General features: G+C 46.7%; 1 protein-coding gene across 17 annotated transcripts in view; it reads left to right on the plus strand.

The window, feature by feature from the left end:
• The window catches only part of FBRSL1 (fibrosin like 1), a 492401-nt gene that overhangs the window by 218980 nt on the left and 251941 nt on the right, over positions 1-21480 (plus strand). For 15 of the 17 annotated variants that reach the window (XM_027892612.1, XM_027892619.1, XM_027892625.1 and 12 more), the window contains one exon: positions 9689-9724. The exons of the other annotated variants lie outside the window; for them this stretch is intronic. In XM_027892612.1, coding sequence (XP_027748413.1) covers positions 9689-9724 — 36 coding nt within the window. The remainder of the gene's footprint in view (positions 1-9688; positions 9725-21480) is intronic. 17 annotated transcript variants of the gene reach the window in all.

Below are 21480 nucleotides of genomic sequence, written 5' to 3' on the forward strand. Positions count from 1 at the left end.
GGGATTCGGCTTGACAGCTCTGACAGGGAAATGTGATGGGGGAAAATTCTCTCTACATGTTTGGAGTGTGAATGGGGCGCTGTAAACAGCCGACGCAGTGGGAAAAGGAGGAGGAGGAGAAATAACGTGTCCTGTGATCTGCTTCCAGGACCGCGGGCCCACGCGCCGCCGGGGGGGGCCTGGGGAGGAACCCCCCTCCTGCGGGGCAGCCTCGGCTGCGCTGTCAGTCGATAATGATCAGGATTTTATACCTGCACGGAGCGGTGTGGTTGCCTCCTGCCCCTCCCCTGGGCCGCTCCTGGTGGGGGAGCGAGCAGGGGGCTCGTGGCAGCGCTGCTGTAACGTGGGGCCACCACGGGAAAGGGAGTGACATATCGCGACATGGGCGATTAGCGCAGGTCAAAGCGTTAACTGCTCTCGGAGACTTCCCTTGTTAAGCCCATGCACTTCCAGTTTTTTTCTCCTCCTTTCCCTCTGCCCCCAAAGTCCCCCCCGGTGCCTGTGGGAATTGACTCTGAGTGCCTGATTCCTGCAAAATCTTCAAAGCCTGTTCAGCAGCCAGTGCGATTCGGGGGGAAATAGGCACTCTGTTCTTTTTTCAGTCAACGGGGACGGTTGGGCAGTGCCTGGAGGCCGGGGCGCACTTCAGAGCTTCGCTGAAGGCTGCTGCTGTGACCTGGTGACCCACTGCAAATGAGAATTTTTCAAATTAGTAATTAAACAGTTTGAAAAGTAAGGTTCACGAATCACAGAATGCTCTTCGCTCATTATTTGATGAGTGCAATTTAGCTTTAATTACGTATAAAGCTGCCTTGCGTACTGGTACATGTTCTGTAGCCTATTTAGCGACTGTCTGGAAGCCTTAGAAAGTCCCACGGGTGCAATCAGCTGGTTTTCCCCATTTCTGTGTGAAGGGATAAAGGCAGCAGACTCGTCGTTTTGCAGAGAGGGAGCAGGGAAAGGCAGAGAAGATGATGACATTCTACTGAGTGCCGATTTCTGTCCAGCCATGTCTGGTCCCTGTGGCACAGCTCCTTACATGTGGCACGGAGGATCAGAAAGCCACAGGGCAGTAAAGATAAAAAGGGGAGACAGGGGCAGTGGTTAGTGGTTACAAACGGGGCTCCAGCACATGGCAGTGTCCTCTACAGATGGATGCTCTGCAGCAGGAGGCACCTGGGCTGCTTCTCACTCTCCTGCTGTTCCTTGGTGCATTTGGCCTTCAGGACTGGTTTGTTTTTTTTTCCTGTGCTGCCTTTCCCTCCCATCTCTTTCCCCATTAACTTGGGTGAACAATGGAGTGAATGAGGCAGGAGGTGGCAGGTTTGGCTGCTGTGGGGCAGCACACAGCAGGTGTGGTGGGAAACGTGTGTATGCAAGTGTCAGCTGTGGCCTTGAGCGTTGTCACCTTAGGAGTGTGGGGGTCCTTCCCACCCCGGCTCCATTGTCGTTCCGACTCCAAAGGCTCTGTCCCCACCAGCTCCTCCGTGCCGTTTGTTCCTCAGGTGACTTGTTCAGTGGGATCCCAGCGAGTTGCTCTCTATTTACATTAGTGCATGTCATTGGTTTCTAATGGAGCGTGAAGTCAAGAGGTGGCCCGGTCTGTCGTGAGATAATTGCACTCCAAAGAAAACCGAAGCGAAGGATTGATTATGTTGAGCACACACAAACAGCCCCCCTGTCCGTCCACCACAAACCCCAGGGCGTTCTGCAGCTCCTTTGCCACAAGGGAAACTTCTGTGGGGAGAGAATGATACAATTTCATACTAAGACAGTAATTGTCTGGCTTGTGTAGTAAGTCTTTCCAGACATTACACCGAGTGCCATTTATTATGGGTCATCGGGGAAAAAAAAAGTGCTTATTATGATCCAGTGAAATCATCTCTGGCTGCAGAGGTTTGATTTGTTGAGGCTGGGCTCTTCTTTGGGATGATGAAACTTCAGAGCAGGAAAACAGTGAAGTTTTAGGCCTGGTTTTATGGTGTGGAGAGGGGATGGGAATCTACCATTTGTTCATGTTCCCAATGTTGGTATAAAATTCCCTTAAAAACTGCTATAAAGCTGACATCCCTATTACACATGCACTCTCAGGTCTTCTACAACCACCACAGAGTCAACAGCCCTTTCCCAAAATGGGATTTTCCTCTGCTGTTCTTTCACAGGGAGGTAATTGGAAGTTGCCAGAGAATTAAGAGCTGGATAAGCCATGTTGCTATTTTGTTGTGTTGACCCAAGTAAAAGTGGAAGGCTTGGGCATTTTGTTTTGGGTTTTCCCCATGTTCCATAATTGTCCTAATCTTTTCTGATGTCCTGAACAGTCCAAAAATCCACACAGAGCCTTGTATAATGGCTTGAAAAAAAGGTTTTTATCTTTTTCTTGACCCATCAGCTTAAGAACTGCCTGCTTTTTAATGGATTTTCTCCCTCACTAAATTGAATGGATCGTCCCTCATTATCATTTAAATAGAAGCCTCACTCCCTGTGAACATGGAAAATTTGAATGTGGTAGTAGAGCTGTGATAATTTGAAATATTCGGAAGGTGGGGGCAAGGAGGGGGAACAGGCGGCAGAGTGCAGAATTGCTGAATGTAATTGTCATGGATTCTCAATTTTGTTGCCACAAGATGGGAAAATAGACTAATAATTGTCTTCCAACCCTAGTAGAATAGTTGCCCTAGTTAGCTGAAGCTAACACTCTAATTGTCATGGGGGCACAGAGATGAATGAGGATGTATGCAGGGCACAGCCAGGGCTAAATTGAGTGATATACTAAGGCAAAGAGCAAATTGGCAATTATTGGCCCAGCTGAAAAGGTTGGCAGGTGTGCTGCTTTCTCACGAGCCCTTAGGGGGAAATTGGAAATATAAAATATCGACCATAAATACTCGCTGATTAGGAAATATGTTGCAAGAGGTGCTGGCCACTTAAGAGTCAAAACTCTCCTTTTCAAGGGATTGGCTTCAGCTGTGCATAAAACCAGCAAGCGCTGCTACTAAGTTGTTCAGAGCCTTTACCTCTCATCCCCCAGGCTATCTTCTCTAATTTTCCATCATCCCATCCTCACATGTTTGTTTGTTTTTCTTTAAACACAATAAACGAAAAGCAGTCTTTTAGGAAACGCAGAGATCTCCCCCTCTCTAAGTGTTCTTTGATAAGTGTTTAGCATATTGTATAGGCTAGATATAAAATTCTCTTCTCTGGTAGATGAATACAAAACAACTTCTGTGATTTCTGACTCGAGCAGTTCACTGTGATCTGCTCTTCTTTGTGTGCCATCAGAGGCAGTGTCTCCCCCCCTTTCCCCCCTGCTTTCCGTGCCACGCTCCCCTCCTGGGGCACAGGGATTAGAGCAGCAGCAGGGTACGAAGCTGCAGGTCCCTCAGGCTGAAGTACCTTCAAGAAGCACAACCAAATGAGCCTCTGCAGTGAGAGCTGACCACAGTCACTTCCCAGGTCCATGTTCATCCACTCTGTAAACTCTGGGGCGTGTGGGGTACGTTGTTCCCCTGTCTAACACTGGGATCTGATCCACAGCTGGAAGAGGGGAATAAGGACATCACAGAGCTTAGCAAAATAGAGGGAGCAACAGGATAGTTCTAAGACCCCCCTCCTCAAACCATGACTCTTGGGAAACTGGTTTGAATGTATATGGAAGGATCGTGAAACCTTGCAAGTCACATTCTTCTGGAGGCAGAAATTCAGATCCCTTCAGTGTTCTGTCTGCCTTTATCTTGAGTGTCCCTCAAAAATACCAAATGCTTGCGTGAAAACTGCTGATGCAGAAATTACAAGCCCTGTTGTAACGACTTGCATGAAGCTTCAGGTGGTGAAACATAGCTAGGAAGGAAGGAAGTGTGGAGAAGGCTTTGGTGAGAGAGGGTGATGGTTTGAATGGGGGCAGCACTCATGCAGGTTCTGTGCGTTTCAGATGGGTGAGGTCTTTTTGTGTTGACCTGACTGACTGTACACAGTTCCTGTGTTCCTGGTCAGTGATTATCCTTCCTTCTGCTCTCTGTGACCGTCAGCTGTAGGTGTCCAAGTGTCTTGGCTGGAAGCTGTTCTGTAGCTTATCAAGCCAGTTACGGATTGGTTGTGCAGTGTTTCTAAGCATAACCCTCTTTGTTTAACCAGCATAATAAAGTGAATTAAAGAAGGAACACACTCAAGTTTTGCACGACATCCAAATCATTCATCATGTGTTGTGGTTATCTTGTCAGGCCCGGGTTTCTAATCTCAGTGAACATCAGATGCACTGTGTGACCTTTGCCAAGTCAATTGAACTCATTGTATCAGCAGATAGGAGTGTGGCTATGGAAATTAATTGCATTAAGAGACTCTGTGTTAAGGTCTGGGATATCTTCTGCCCTCAGCCCTTTTTTGCCCTTTTCCTCACTTACTCCTCCCATTCCAAGACATTTGAGTTTTTTAAGGGACTTACTTGGAAAGGAAGTACGAGACCTCTGTGGTGTTCAAAGCTGAACCCATGTTCTGTTGTTGAACTTTCCATAAATGAGTGAGTGGAGGGTAAACACACACAATTCACGTGCCTGAGTCCTCCCTGACTGCAGAGTTGGGGTCACCAGGGAGGAGTGGAAGGTGGGTACAGCTGAGCTGGGTTTCATCCTGAACAAGTGCTGTAAAACAGAATCCAGAATCCCATCTCTGTACATGCTGCTGTCTAACTCAGCTGAGTGCTGACCAAGCAAATCAGGCTTGTGGCCCCGGGCTGGACGATGAGTTTGGGCCTGTGATTTGGCAAGGCAGGATTCAGCACTCAGCAGGAGCTGGGAAATGTGCCTCAGTTCCCTCCTCTGCTCGGGGGGCACTGGGCACGTCTGAGGATGGCATTAACAGCACTGGGAGGAGGCACTTGTTGGGGACTGTCCTGTGCTCACATAGGAGTAGCTGTGGGATAAAAACAGCTGACTTGGGGGTACTTGGTGCGCTTTTGGTTTCAGCCAACAAAAGTGGCACGTGTCAGAAAAGCAGGAATGAACTCTTGATGTTTCTGGAACATGTTAATTTAGGTCTTTTGCCAAAGAGGTGGGAAGAAAACGCTACAACTGAGCTAATTCTGTGGTTGTGCTGCCATCGCCTGCTTTTAACTTAATCCCCTTATAGTTAGTTTTTATATCAAGGATACAAAAGATTCAAGTTGAATCCTGCCTGTCCCATTGAGAGTGGGGAATTGGTTGAGGTGCCCTATTACTGTGATTACTACTGGATTTTAAAGCCCTTCCTGCTGTCTTTCTAGTTCAATAAGTAACCCAATGGATTTAAGAAACTGAACAGAGGGTATCTCGATTTTCTTTGCATCATGGGATTGGAAGGCCATGCTTTTATTTATGCAAGGGAAATAACTTTTCCTGTCAATTTAATAGACGATTTTGGAAAATCTGCTTTAGGTTATTGGTGAGATTTTGTCATGATTTTTATTTTTCTAAATTGCAATCGCCATTTTTATCAGAAGTAAAGGAAGAAGTCTTTTAAGTACAGTTGCAGACTGCAGTGTAACTCAAACTCTCAAGGACATCGGTGGGGGGGATAGCAGAGTCTTTCAGCAGTAAGATTTTGCCTTTGCTGCCAGAAAGGTGTATTTTTTTTATATCCAGTGTAATTAACACAAGAGCTATCCCAGGGTAGAAATAATTCACTCTGTGACATAACTGAAATGTCTGTGCTGTCTGGTTTTGGTTTTAACCTTGGGCTTAAAAGGAACCAAAAATTTTCAGTTGTAAAAGAGCACATCATCTGCAAAATATTATAAGCCATTTATCTTTAAGCACAAATGCCATCTAGCAGTGCAGCTCCACTTATGCGTCATTAAATGCACAGACCACACTCATTTTGCCCCCTAACCAGTAACAGTCTCCCTCAGAAAGCCTGGGTATTCCCCAGAGCCCTGGAAGAGGCACAAAGACGGTGGTGAAGGCAGGCAGGGAGGGCCCTGCCCTGCCCTGCCCTGCCCTCCCAGGGGAGTGTTTGGGGTTGCTCTGACACAGGGGCTGGCATTCCGTGCCCACCAGCCCCTGCTTGCTCGGGGTGGGCAGCACTGGGGTCGTGTGGGCACGTCCCACTCCCCATCTCCCACTTCTCTGTGCCACGCTGGGGTTTGCAGATGCAAAGGCTTTGGGAAGGGCACGACGTGGCAGCTGTTGTGCACCGGCTGTGGAGAGTTGGCCAGGTGGGCTCACGGTGGTGTCTTTGAACTGCGTGTCTGAGGGCACCTTTCCTGCCAGCAGTGGTTTCTCCAGGCACTGCCCGAGGGCCAGAATGGAGCTCTCTGGGGTTGCAGCAGCAAGGGCAGGGTTTGGGTTTGGTGTCAGGTGAACCAAAGGCACCAGGCAGGTGGTGTGCTGGTGGCTGCAGCACTGACAGGAGCGTGGCTGGCTGGGTACCACGGTGAGCGTTGCACCCTGCTGCCTGAGGGACCTCCCAGCAGGGAGAAAACGGACCCAGATAGCAAATAAACTATTTTGAGGAGAAGGATTTTCTGACAGCCCTCCATGTAAGTGCTCCTGTCCTGTAGGTAAGAGCCTGGGGAAGTCATTCCAGCTGAAGACTTGCCCCCAGTAACTGTTCTTGCCAGACAAGCACTCATTCACAGTCAAAGGAGGTTTCTTCAGCTTTGGGTAGATGCCAAGTTAAACTTCCACTAAGATTTCTTATATTTGCAGCCACGATTGATTACTTTTCTCATTATTTGATCTTGATACAGAGACATATGGATTGAGCTATGTTTATATTAACCCCCAAAGATTTTTTTTCTTTAGGAACATCCATCACAGTTGCACACAAACTGTTCTGCTCTGGCACTCGCAGCTGGTATTAGCTGGGGGTTCTCAAAGCTTCTACATGTGGCAGTTGGTGTGGATCCTCCTAAAGAAGCCCCAGTGTTCCCAGCTAACCCAGAAGGCAGCAGTGGTTTGTTGGATGCACAGAAAAAAGCATATCAACAGCTCTGGAGAGTGTGGGCCATGGCTGTGCATAAACCTGGTAGTTGGAGAGGATTTTACAAGTTGAATCCAGAGAACTCACCAGTTACTGACTTTATACATGCAATAAAAATTCTCAGGGAGGGGGGAAAACCCCACCCTTTCCCCCTATGATTTTCAGGGAATTTCATGTTGCAGTTTTCAAGGGAGGAAGAAGTTCGTGGATGTGAAAAATGCCAGAGGAAATTGCCATTCAGTTTTAATTATTTCTGATGTAACACTTTATTCAGCAACTGTTTTTATTGTTTTCTACTTGGTGGTTTTAAATCAGTGGTCTGCAGATTCCTGGGGTTCTTGGACAGCTTGGGATGCCTTAAAGTTATCTTAAGAAAAGCAGGTCTGTTGTTAGTGCCTTTGAGTTCCTTGTCCAAGGGTCTGCTCCATCCCGGGAAAATATTTCATGTATGCACAAGACTCAAAGCTTGAAAATAACTGTTAGACTGAAAATGCTCCGAGAGGCTGTTTCCCTGGAGAGAAGCTTCTAATGAAACCTCTTGTTTCTGTTTTTGGTTATTATTTCCAATTAGTTAGACCTTGTCATTCTTGGTTAAGTCTGAGCTGATGGAGGGGGTGGAGTGAGAACTTCCACCCTTGCTGCTTTTCTCCTCCTGCCTCTCCAAGCAGGTAATTTGCCCCCTCCTCATTCCTGTGTTTACTTTAGGTGAACTGCCTGATCAAGCTCTCCAAAGTGTCAGAACAGATAATTGTGTTCAGCTGTTGGACATAGTTACACAGATAGCAGGATATTGTAATTAACCCTTTTCCTGTACAAGGCTGAATTCCATGAGTGCTTTGGGGTAAAAAGTGCTTAGAAGGTGGGGTAGGTTTCTCATAGCTTCTCAAAAACAGATGTAAACACTACTGCCCTTCGTTTCACCAGCCTACAGCTTTATTTCTGGGCAGTTTACATTTAAGAGTTTATAAATAACTCCCTACTTTTTTGGTAGCATTTGAAGGCAGATGCCAAATCCACGTGCAGTAGGCAGAAGGTGGGGGGTTAAATGCTGTTATTGGTGTGTTATTGCTGCCTCAGGCTCCCCTTGAAAGGTGTCCTTCCCCTGCAGCACAGAGGTCTTTGGAGCTACAGCAGGACAGAGGGACAGGCGTGGCATGCCAGGGGTGGGGACTGGCACCCAGTCACATCTGGGCTGCAGAGCTGTGTGTGAGGGCCGTGTCACATCTTTCCTTCTGTCTGGCACCCTGGTTCCTGTGCCAGCTGGTGATGGGCTGAACAGGGAACCCTCCTTCGTCCAGCAGCACACTCACTCAGTTGTAGGGCTTTGCTGTTGCCTGTTCTTGGCTTTGGAAACGTTCCTCCGTGGGCTCTTGGCTGGCAAATCGCCTGCCTGGGGCAGGTGCCAGGCGGTGGCACTGAGCTGCACGGGCAGAGAGATGGGGCACTTGAGTCTTCCACGGAGAGCAGGAGCCTGGAAAGGTTCCTCTGTGTGTCCTGGTGTCCTCTGATCAAAAGGTTTGCAAACTGGTAGTACAAAGGGACTGGTGGAAAATGACAAGTATATTTGCAGTGGGTTTGCATCAGTCTCGTTGGGGTGTTGTGCTGTTGTGCTGATTTAGTAACACGATAACTTCTGGCACTGGTGCAAAAAAACCATCCTCAAGATCGGCCTGCAACAGTGTGGTGGTTTTGGTCAGGCTCTGGTACCCACTAGAACATCAGTCTTGGATACAGGACTGCTAAGACTCCCTGGATCTTGTTTAATAAAATCACGTAGTGAGGGCATTGTGATTATAAATGACACTTGGGAATTGGCCTGCAGAGTCCTTGCTGGGTCGTGTGGTGTGGCCACCACTGTTCCCAGCTTCTTTTTAATTTCCAAAAAGAAGGCACGTAGCAGCAGCTGGAGCTAGAGGTAGAATTCATTCAATTGCTTCAAGGAAGCTACTGCCAGCAAAAAACCAGCAGCTCAACAGTGTTGGGTCGTAGAGAGGGGAAAGGGATCCAAGTGACTGGAGCTGGTGTAATGAGAAGGAAAAGAACCAAATGATTTGGCAGCGTGTGAAAGAGGTAAGGATGTGGTAGAGAGAGGAGCAGGAGGAGCTGAAATGAAGAGCAGGAGTAAACAATGTCATTTAACTTATTCAAAAGGGACAGAATGCTTATTAAAGCTCTGAGAGATGATGAATTAGCGCTTTGCTGCTGTTGTTGTTTCAGATAGAGTTGTCATATGGTAATGCAGCAGCGGTGAAGGCTGGAGGCTCACGGATTCGGAGAGGGGAAGGGAAAGTGGGATATGTGGTTACATGATTGAAAGTTGGAGCTGATGAGGCGAAACGCGCAGCCCTGATTCAGGAGAGCGTCCTCACACGTGTGTGCTGTTCCCAGGAAGCTGCCACCACACCGCAGAGGGGTGGCTCCAAATGTGTTCCCTGCTGCTGGGAAGATGGATCCCACACTGGGAGCTGCTACCTCGGCCGGGAGGAGCTGTCAGAGCCTGCTCTGGCTCATGAAACTCTTGGCTGAAGCAGCCCCGGAGCCCTCACCTGGGAGTGCTCTTTGGCTGCTCCTCCTGTGGCAGCACACAGAGTATCAGGAGCTCGTTTGAGGCTCCCTGGCTGTGAGGTTTCCCCCTAAGGAATACTGGGCTGGGGGAGGGAATCTCGAAATGATTCTTATCTGACATTACACAGAGTCTCTTGCATTACTTACTGTGGCATATTGTTTCCTCCCACAGAGTTCTGCTCAATCGCTTTCAGGAAGAGGCTACTCCGTAAGTCATTTTACAGCTAATTCTTTCACTTCTGTTGATGTTGATTGCAGAGGTTTCCACTACCTGTTGCACAGCCACTGACATGAAAGAAATGCTGAGCATAAGTAGGGCTAGAGCACAGGAGTGTCATGCACCTGGCAGGGGACAGCCCTGACATGTGAGAAAGCACTAAGAGCCTGGGGGCTTCTTAATTTAATATCATACTTATGCAGAGAGGGTTTTGGGGTGTTTTTTTTTGTTGGTTTATAGTGTATTTCAGCTAGATAGTCACCTCTGGAGAATCAAAAGACCTGAATGGGGGGAGAGTTTTCCACACCAGCGGGAGATGCTTCCCTCCTCTCCTCCCTCCCCCATGCAGGTTTTCATTTGTGTGTTAAATACTACACGATTGCTCCCATTTTAAGAGGAATTGTGACCCTCACCATTGTGAACAAAAAAAGAAGTCAGTATTCCCTTATTTACAGTCTCTGAGTTATTAGACAAGCTCCCTTGCCTTCAGAGGAGGGTGTTGCTGGTGTTTTCTTCGCAGGAGTGCCGTAGGTACCAGTGTTCTGGGGTGGTATTACATGCACCAGTCTTGTTTAATTGTCCATTCTGTTCACATGTACCTTACTTGTGTGTGCAATAATGACATTTCTTCATGTAGAGGTGGTATAATTTGTTTATTCTGAGTGCATTTGCTGCTCAGCTGTCCAAAAAGGCAGGCACAGACAGGACTGTGTAGAGTAACAGGGAAATTGGAGCGGGTGTGAGAGGCTTAGCAGTGTCAACATGAAAATTCCTGGAATCACATTATATCTGACTCTCATAACAAATGTATGGTGTGGAGATATGATACCCTGGTTGTTCAGCCAATTAGTCATGTGTGCCCTTATTGCCAGCGCAAAGGTTGTAGATGAAGGGGTGTGCTAATCCCGTGTGCAAATCTGAATGTGAAATGTCTCAGTCCAGCAAACAGTTCCTGCCTGCACTTATCGACAGTAATTGCTGCTTTCACAACCTCTGCCATGATGAAGTTTTGCCTTCTAGGTGAATGGTCCCAGCCTGTTTCTAAGAGCTGTAACTGCTCAGTTTACATAGGCCAGAACAAGGATTTTTTATGTACTTCAGGAATTTGGTTTGGACGCTTTTTCCTTTTTTAACAATAATCATGGAAAGTCTTTAATCGTTTTCTTTCAGTAATTTATGTTGTATATTTGGAGGTGTGTGATGGAACTTGTGAGCTTTTACCCTCTGCTGCGCAAAAAAGAGAGGAAATTGGTAGGCAGTGCAGAATTTATGGTCTGATTTCATAGTGACACTGCTTCATGCTATCATACATATTATCAGAAATTCATAGTACGAGACTAAGTACATTTTCATTATAAAACCATTACAAAATAACACATGACTTGAGAAGTCTTACAGTTTCAATGAAATAATGCCACAAATTTTTAGACAGTAATTACACGCCTTCCAAGTACCCTCCTGTCTAAATCTTCCCAGCATCCCAGGTGAGTATCATTGCTTAACTCATTGAGTGATGAGGAATGTTTGGACCTGGACAGTCAGATTCACCTAAGCTTCTAAAGGCAGAGGCTGGGTCTTCTATTTGTCTGTAAAATGCCATGCATGCCCATGGCACCACATAAATAATAATGAATCATCTTCACAGATTTTATGACTGAGGGCATGGTTTGGGAACTAAACAATTTCCCACTGGCTATAACATAGGTTGCAAAATCTTAATGGAAAAAGGCCAAAGAATTCTTTTCAGAGTCTCGAGGCTAATAAATCATAGGACTGTTTTCTTCCATTGCTGGCTCTTCAGAAATTTACTTCTCTTTCTCAGATAAATGATTTTGAGAAAATTTCCAGCTCCTTCTCTGTTGTTTGTGTGGGGACAGGGTTCTTTTATTTCACCACCCCATAACTTCTCAAGGGAGGAAAGAGCTTTCTGCGTGCCAGGGCAGTATTTTGAGATCACGAGTAGCATGAACTGGGGTTGCTTTTGTGCATGGATTGTCATTTTCCTGGATAAAATGCCTTCTGCCTCACCGTGTACCAGCTGTTGAGGCTGACCATTTCCCCCAAGACTCTAAATTGATTTAGCATAAGGCAGAGACTGTCACTTCCAGCGCTGCCAGACCCTGCTGGCCCAAACTCTCGTTGGAAGCTGATTCTCCCAGGTGGCACAGAGATGCTCCAACCCCCAGTTCAAGGCAACTGGTGTCCCCCCCCTACCAGGAGTTGTCCATAATACCTTTTAACAGCTTTCATTTTCTTGGGGAAACAGCTGTATAGGAAACCCCGAGGTACTATTTTGGCTCTGCCCCCTGTTTACATCAAACAGGTTGCTTGCCAGAGGTGGTGAGGGCATGATAAAAACCTGGGGCTGCAGGAGGTGGGGACGCCGCTGTGGAGTGTCCCTGCTGGAGCTGGGCATGGCCTGTCGCTTGTGGAATGATGAGATATGCTCAGGTCCTCGCTGGGGGTCTCAGAGGCAGCTGTTTAAACACCTCAGGGTGTTCTGTGCTGGTTGGGTTTTCATCGCCCCGTTCCGGATCTCGCCCAGGCTGTCCTGGCAGAGCGTTGTTGGCTCTCGGCAGCCCCTGTGCAAAAGGTGCTTTCCTAAGGAAATGAGCGTTTGCAGAAAGAGGGCTCGAAGCCTGCAGGAGGAATCCTGCATGGAAAATCTCAGCCCAGGGTTCAGCCCAGCCAGCTGGGCTGCAGAGAGGAGGCAGCGAGGGCCTGCCCGGGCAGTCAGAGAGAACTGGGGTTGAAAACCTTGGCAGACCACTCGTCCATAAAGTACAGACCCTGGAGCTAGAGTCAGGAATAAAACTGAATGCAAGTGTCTAAATAATAACTCCCGAGTATTCCAACAACTTCACTGACCTCAGGCTTCCCCTGGAATATTTAGGTGCCTAAATAAGGACCGTGCCTGAAATAATTTTGGTCTTGTTGAAGTTACCACATAACCTGTGGTGAACTCCTGCTGCACCAGGCTTTAAATTGAGCCTTAAGGCCAGCATTAACAGTGACCTGGCACATAGTTTCACTCGTGGACAAAATTTCTTGGAAATCCTATTTCCCAAAGTAAAGTTTTGAATGGCGCATTTACTTCTACTCGGCTAGCACGAGATAGACCCATGTCTGTGCTGTTTCTGCAAGCTCCTTATCTCATCAACAGCATGTGTTTCGTACCCTTATCTTACTAAATGTATACTTCCTCTGTGCTGAGAAATAGAACACTAGTTTGTTTATGGAGGTTAGTATCTTATTCCTTTTATGACTTGATGGTTACACTGGTGTGATAAACTGCTCCAGCCATTTGTCACACTTCCTGCACACACAGATGAGATTAGTGATCTTAGTCAGAGAGGTCTGTCTGTCCTCTGAGCAGACAAAACAGATTTTCTTCTTGGTAACAGGATGAGAGAGGCCTGTCTACCTGAAAATGCACTGATTTGTTAAAAAACACGCAGAGAATCAGCAGCCAGCTGTGTGTTGAGATTTCTGTATGTCACCGGTGTGTATCCACCCTGTGGACCGTTTTTCAGATTTATTTCTGATAGTTAAGTCATGGTGGTTGAGTTCTGATAGTTAAGTTCTAAATGAACTTAATGCAGTAAGTAGTTTCAATGAACATAAGATCAGTATGTGCAGTTTGTTATTAATAGATAAAAAGCTGCAATGGTTTATAAGGTTGAGCACACTAAGCGGACAAACCTAAGCTGCAGCTGAAGTTAGGCTGAGTTTTGTAGAGAGCATGGAGAAGGATAGAGCTGGGAATATGTGGCAGCTTAAAAAAAATAAACAAAAAGCCTCTTCCAATAAACTGTGTAGTTTATTTATAGAGCATCTGTGCAGCTGTTCCTCCTCTGAAATGGCAGGGGCTAAAATGTGGGAGTGAATAAAAGAATAAACTTGAAAGCATATGGCAAATGGACAGCCAGTGAGCCAACCTGTCTGAGTGTGCCTTGGAACCAAAGTACAGGAGGATGGGACGTCTTTGTTTGGTTTTATTTGTTCTTGAAAGAATTTTTTTTATTTTTTTTTTAAATAAAAACAGTAACATACACTTGGCAACAGCAGCAGCTGATTTTCATTCTGAGCTTCTGTAAAATATCAAAGTCTTTGTAGCCTAGTCAAATCCCTGGCAGCTCATCAAATTCTGTTGCTTTTACATCTTCCTTGTTGAGCGCCGGAAACCGGTGTCTCAGATAGCTCAGGCTGGAGCCCGTGGATGGAAAGAAATGTGCAGAACACCATAAGGCTTGCAGAGGCTCCTGGGTCACCCAGAGTCAGCTCAGGGGTATCTGCACCCTTCATTCCTCCTGCTTGGTGATGTGGCTGGGGAATGGTTGAAGAATGGGTGAAGCTGGACCTGAGGTGGCCCAGGCAAGCCCTGGGTAGGCTTTGAGCACCCTGAGCCTGCCTGTCCCCCAGTCTGCCCCTTCCTGACTGTCCCTCTCAGATTATCTTGTTGATTTTTGGGGCTGGCTTTGCAGTTGCTGGCAAAGGTCTGTACAGCCATCCAGGACTCCTCTCCTGTGCTGTGCATTCGATGGTGCTGTACAGGGGGCTGTTGCCCAGCACAGCTGCCCACAGCCACCTCACCCCACTCAGACCTCTTCAGCTCGTGCCCACGGGCACAGTTGCCAGGACAGCCAGTTCTGAGCTGGAGTTCACCTGGTTTGCAGCACTGAGAGAACTCAGGGGGAAGGAGGACTGCAGAGTGCTGCGTAATCACCTGCCGAGGAACTGTTGACTCTTTGCAGGTTTATATACCCTGTAAAGCTCTTCTCGTGGCCTGTTTCAGTGTTGTGCCAGCTCAGTGCAGTTCTGGGAGGCCCTGAAACAGATGGTCCCTGCTAAGGAGACTGTTGCCACGCCAGAAATCCTCGGTGTGTGCACGAGCAGGTTCAGTGGGATGGTTCCAGAGGCTCACTGAAGATTGTGCCAGCAGCATTCCCCTGATCCAGTCTGTGCTTCAGGGATGTTCTTGTGCTGTTAGGCTGGGACCAAATTTTCAGATTAGGAAAAGTACCTTCAACATCAGCTTTTCTGTACAGACCTTAAGTCAGTACCACTTCCTACCTGGAGCATGGTCCAAAACCCCAGGGGATGATTGTGTACCTTGACATCTTTGAGGTGACCATGGAGACACTGTTGTCCTGAGAAGGATAAATTTCTGCATAAAGATCAACAAAATCATTGCAATGAAGCGTGTAATTCTTGTGGTTGGGAGCTCTTGAGTGTGCTTCAGCTCCTGGTGTGGAAGCACACTAGCGAAAAATCTCTTCTGTAGGTAGGTAACGTTTCCTGGCATGGCTGGAAAATTCGTTGTGTTTTAGAACCTCTGATAAATTAGCATTTTTCCTTGCCAAAAATCAGTATTGGAAACAGGGTTCTTGTTACGGATCTAAAACTCCTTGAGCTGGAGCCAAAGTTAAATGATAAAACTGAATTTAATAAGCATTTCCTACAATAGTGTGCCTGTAGGCTGGCATAGTGAGCAAGACTCTCTGGGCAAGATTTATGAATAGGGGAGTAATAATTCCAAAACAAGTATCAATCTCCGTTTGCCATGATGCCAAGCATAAAAGGGGAGCTGTAATTGTCTTTTTTTTCTGGACAAGGAAAAGAATGGCAGATAGGTCCCTTTCTGGTGGAGCAATACTCTGTCTTCTTTGAAGACAGCAAGAAAGAGAAAACAAAAAGGGACTGTAATAAAGCGGCGTGGCCTGCAGGAGCAATGACAGCACAACAGATAGGGGAAAAAAAAAAAGAAAAATAATAATCTGTAATAGAAATATAAAGGATTTTGAGAGGAGTTTTCCCTTTAAGCTGTCAGGAATTTTAGAAAGCCAGGAATAAAGTGGTGGGTGTCAATCCAAAGCGTTCAAGTTCTGCTGCTTTTATTTTCACGTGTTCCTAAATAGCCTCTCTTTACAAAAACTATCCCCACGCTTGAGTTCACCTAGACAGGCTGGGTTCACTGAACAAATGAAGAGTTTGTTTGCTCTGAGAGCCGTGTGGGATGGAGCCAGGTTGCTGGAAGCCAGCTGAGGAGCTGGCCCCTTGGCTCCAGGGGCTGTCCCAAAAGCCATGAGCTCAAATTGAGCTGAGTAATTAGTGCACATATTATTCCAGATCCGTGGGAGCTCTTCTGAGGGTTTTTTGAAGCGTCCCATGGAAAGCATAAGCAGAAGTACAAACATAAATAAACTACATACTTCAGCTTTACAAATACTGAAGTCCACGAACTTCCTCACGACACGTTTTCCTTCAGAAGTTCCCTTTTCTGAAAGTCTGTTTCTTCTTAGATGACCTCTGCTTTTAATTAGGATGAAAAGCCCCATAAATTTTCGCTCATCTCCACAAGCCCTTAGCGAGCACAAAGGGCCCTGTCTGCTGAGCTCCCCTCTGCCTGAGCAGTGGCCTTGGCAGAGGGGTGGCTTGGGAGGCTGGGAAGGGGATGAGGCTGATTCCATCCACCCCAGCTCGGGGCAGGAGGGGCGAACAGATCTCTAATCTGACCAGAAAGGTGCTATTGTTAAACAGACGCATCCCCCGAAATTCCCAGTGCTCCTTGGCTTTTGGGGAAGGATAACCCCGCTGTCGCTGGCCTTGCACGCTAAAATGAGAGGTTGTCCTAAATCCATCTTGAATTCACCAGCCTGGAAAGGATTACATCCTGCTGAAGAGGGGAGGCAAAGGATTTCGAGAATATCTGGTCTTTATTTCTGGACCTTTTTGATTAAGACTGTCCTGAGGCAGTTGTGTCATATACATGCTGTAGCATTCTTTGTGTAACAGGGCAGGGTGTTTGCCTGTCTGCCTCAGCTGGTTTTGCATTGTCATTTGCTCTCATGGCTCTCTTTCCTTAGAATCCATTGCCTTGTTTTAACTCTCTTTCCTTTGCCTTTACCAAAGCCAACAAAAAGATGATTAAAGCAGGCAGTTGATTAGATTAGAATCAGGGCTCCTTACCTGATGAGCACATTGAACAGGGGTTAAGTGTGGGGCCTCTTGGGGGATTTGCTTTTGATTTTTCTTTAATTCTCTGCTAGTCTTGTGCAGCGGGAACGGGCAGTGCTGGGGTTTTATAACTAAAGAGAGGGTTAAACCAGCCCATTTCTGAGGGCTGCTGGAGTGCACTGGTGCTTGTTGTGCTGGGTGTTGTGGTGAGTCCCCCAGAGGAAACTCACGGGGGTGTAACAGGGGTTCACATTTTCTTGTTTCATCTCATATCTCACTGTGCCCTTGCAGAAACCTGCACCCCAAACCACGGCGTGTAAGGGGAGCAGCTGAGGAAATAACAGTGCCACTGCAGAATGCTACTCTAGAAATAAAAGATGAACCTGATTTTTTGGCCTTTGATAGTAAGTGAACAAGAGAGATTAAAGGAAAGGGATTGGGTGCATCAACTTTGTGGGTGTTGTTGGCATTCAGGAACGCTGTTCGTTGTCTTGAAGCATCACGAGATTTAAAATATTTAATTGTGCAACTCAGTGGAATACCTTGATTTCTTGTCAGCCCCCACTGAAATATTCTAGAGAGGGTGTGTTATTTGGGTGATGATGAAGCTAGTCACTGCAGATGCAGAGCGTGAGGAAGGGTTTGCTGTAGGTCACTGGTCTTTATGCACTTTCACCACTTGTATTTCTTCCATGTCATCCTTTTTTTTAAAGCTGGGCAATGTTATTAAAGGCGAGAGAGAGAGAGATCTTCAGTTTCTTCCCCGTCCTAATAGAAGACAAAGATGCAACTTTAATTTAACAAAGCAACAGATGCAACCCTGGGTCAGCTCTCACACGGAAGAAAACTTTTGGTAACTTGCTGAAGGTGTGGCAGCTCTGCTGTGAAAGCTGTCAATGGGTGGAAACCTGCTGTAAGGCTGAGGTTTCTCTGGCTTTGTGTTTCAGCCCGGCTGCCATGGAGCTGGCTGCTGAAATGTAAATACACTGGAGCAGGAGGAAGGCAGCACTCCCCTGTCCCTGAGGGGGACAGAGCAGAGTGGCACCATGCAGGGGCCTCAGGGACCAGCCCAGGAGCTCGGGCTGCCTTTCCAGGAGCTGTTCAGCTCCAAGGGTGAAATGGTTGCTGAAGAGACCAGATTCCTTTGCTGGAAGAGGAGCATTCAGATGGAAACCCTGGTTCAGCCACGTGAGATGTTATCTTCCCAGGGTCAATGTTTGCACTTCCTGCTGCCTCAGTTTCAGCATCTCAGTTCCTTTTGGTCAACACTTGCCCCAACCACCATGACCTGCTGGTAACATTTTAGAAAGGTTTCCTTTCTCCTTTTTGTAAAAAAAATAAGTAAATTAAACTGTAAGAGGCTTGTGTGATTCTAAAGGACCAACTGCAGTTCTAGAAAGCCAGGGAATGCAGGGCAAGGGAAGAAATGTAAATGAATCCATTGTGCACTACTTGGGTGTGAGAGGAATCAATTGCATGGGGAATTGGTGAGGCCAAGTACTCTCTGCTTTTTCCTTGTCTTTTTATTTTATTAAATACCTTTAGGGAGGCAATGGTGTAATTTTGAAATTCAGGCACTGCTATATCCCAAAGTTGTTTTAAAACAATGATACTCAATCTCATGAAGGAATTTTTAACTTCCAGTTCAGAATACCCTGTGTTTCAACTTAGTTTTCAAGCGACTGTAGCTGTTCTCTCATTTTTTCAGCTCATCACAGGTCAGAAACTCAAAGGTATTAAGGTTGAGTAAAACAACTGTTCATCACTCTGAGCTCTGCTTTGTCTTTGTGGGAATTGTCTGCTTCTGTAGCACCTTTGGTTTCATTACTTTTTATAAAGTTTGGTTTACTAACCTGCTCTCGGAACAGACACAACCACCAAAGCCGCTGTTTTAATTAGCCCTGTGGCCCATCCGGGGGGTGTGTGCTCACGTCTTGGCGGCACAATGTGCTCCCAAGGAAAGGGAACAGTCTGCCACGGAGTCTTGTAACCTTGAGGTCAGTTTTAAGCTCAAAATTGCTTTTGATTATGGAGTTAGTGTGTGTCTCAAAAAATAATAAAAAAATCCAGCAAGCACTAGTGGTCCTTCCACGGTGCTGCTGAGTTCCACACTCAGGTGGTATCACATCTAGATTTTATCTAGATTTTATTGGAATTAGCTGCTTTATTTATACATGCTTTCCAGGTGAATTGCTGTGCTCCAGGTTGTGAATATTCAGAGGTTTGCAGCCAGGATGATGGAACATTATCATACAGTTGCCTCGCTGTGGACACGGCTGCAGTGGTTTTCTGCAGGAATGTAGCCTGATTCATACCTTTGCTGTCTGCATTTCATCTCTGGGCTATATGATGGATAAGACTTTGTGTGCCTGAACACTTATGGCCTAGATCTGTAGCATCCTGAGGAATTTTCTTGTCTGATTAATTTCCCACATGTGTTCACCAGAAAGCCTCACGACGCTGGCAGTTTTTGGGGAAGCACATTAGAGGTAGATGATGGGTGTTTGCAAACCTCAGGTCAGTTTTTTGGACTGGTGCTTTGCTGTTTGTAAACATTAACAAGTTTGGGGTTGGATTGGGAGGCTATCTTGTGCGGTTCTTGGGTTTTCTGGACGAGGCTGAAATGCTTCATGCTACTCTTGAAATCAGCTAATCAAAGCAGGACAATTTTTGGACATCCTGTAGCAATTAGAGTGCTGTAGATGAGGGATGGTATAGACTGCATGGTGTGTGCTTTGAACTCTTACAGCAGCATACTCAGACCAGTTGGTGATCACCAAAGGAAAAAACTGTTGCATTGAAGGGGGGTAAAACATACACCTGTTTTACAAGATTGATGAAATTCTGCCATCTCCTGCAGTGGTTAACTGCTTTGACTGGTGGGTTCACCTACCTTCAGTTGCAGAATAGGGTTGGATGTTAACTTTTCTTTAAAATTGTTCTTGGTTGAACCTATTTCTGTATATCATCACATCACTGTGACGACTACTAGAATTCCAAAAGTGATGTTCCACTGTGTGCCCAAAGCCACATGCCTGTCTTTCTGCCACCTAGTTAAGGGCAGCAAGTGGTATCAGTGGGAAAAATTTCTTACTAGGAGGAAGGGACTAGAACTAAGGACTGGGACCTTCAGGCTCTGGGCAGCAGCATGAACAGCTAAGCAGCTAAACTCGGTGGGATACTTGTAGCGAACCAAAGATTCAAAATCTCATCTCAAAAATCACTTGTCTAAAAGGCTTTTCTCTGTAAGCATTCCTCATAGCAAAAAAACACGAGCAGCTGTTGACACAAGCAAGGTTGTAGGGCTTGTGATCAAAGTTAGATCAAAACTCCCCTTCCAGTTCCCAGAGCACGTTTTCCCCACGTATTCAAGTCTCTTCCAAAGCTTCTTAAAAGCGCCTGGTAGCACACTGGTTTAAGAGCAAAAGAGCTCGAATCATGAAGATTAGAATACCACAGTGAAGATGCCCGAGGCCACTGAACACTGTGTAACTGGCAGGCATCGAGCTGTAACGGGTGGGGGGTGGTCACAGACTTTGTCTGAGCATCTTTCCTTCCCCCTGAGGACTCGCTGTTCCCTGGGGAGTCCTAATCCAGTTCTTTTCTAGAGAGCCGGGGAAGAGCAGGAGGGAATAATAAATGGTCCCTTGAAGGCAAGAGGCAGTAACACACGGCACATGACGACCCAGACAGCCTGCTCAACTGCAGGCAGTTTCCTGCTGAAGATTCATTTCTGAGAGATTGCGAGAGCGCTGGAACAGGAAGCTGCAGCTTCACCGGACGGTTTCGGTATCAGTGTGTTATCTGTGGTCATTCCCCTCCACAGCTTGTGGTGAGCTTCTGGTTAGCGAGAGAGACACTTTGAGCTGAGCTGGCATCAGTTCCCACCTACTTAATCAGTTAAGTTGTGAGCCGTGTGGTTAGCTCGAATCCCCTGGTCGTCTTGTGGATTGCCAGTGACAGGAAGGGGGAGATGCATTGAGTGGTTCCGACAGGAATAGCTTGGTTATCTGATGGTCACCCCAGAGACTGATAAAATTATGTGAGCTCTTTTCTGAGAAGACATCAAAAAACCAGAAACTGTTCTCTCTAACCACCTGAAGAGTTTACAACGTCAAGGGAAATTTTGCTTATCTTAAAAGCCTCAAAACTGTTAACCCACCTTCACCGCTGCAAGACCACAGCAGTGCCTCAGACTCTCAGGGCACGCAATGAAGCTACAGACCCGTCACATGCAGAGCTGTAAAACCTTACTGAGCAAAGGTTATCATTCAGGTCTTCCAAAATTGCTTTGGAAGATTCAAATTCGGAGGTGAGCGGCTTGAAACCTATGAGAGGAACCAGGCCTTGCCGAGGGAGCGTGCTCTGTATTTTTAGAAAACTTGGCCTCTTTGAGGCTGTCTCGTTGTCAGGAGTCTGGGCGCACAAAGTGATGAGTCACATTTCAAAGCGTAGCCTGTTGGATGAGCCCAGGCTGATCTAACGTCAAGCTGATGGTGAGTGTGACATGGGCTTGCAGGGGTTCAACAGGGAAGATGCTCACAGACCTGGGACCACTTAGGGCTCTTGGTTTGGTTTTGTCCCGTGTCTGCTGAGCAAACCTCAGGGGCAGAACGGACAAGTTTCAGAGAGGAACCCTGAGCAAGTGAGGGTTTTGAATGAGTGCTTTCCAAGTGGCCTGCGGGGGATTGCTCCGTGTCCCAGTGCCTGAGTTCCTCTGGCCTTAAAATGGGGTAGTGGTGCTTGTGTCTGGGGTAGTGGTACTCTTGTTGACATGTATAGATGGGAGA

This window comes from Empidonax traillii, unplaced genomic scaffold (genome assembly GCF_003031625.1).
Source record: "Empidonax traillii isolate 1590-97213 ecotype Southwest subspecies unplaced genomic scaffold, ASM303162v1 scaffold361:size2146424, whole genome shotgun sequence".
NCBI lineage: Eukaryota > Metazoa > Chordata > Aves > Passeriformes > Tyrannidae > Empidonax > Empidonax traillii.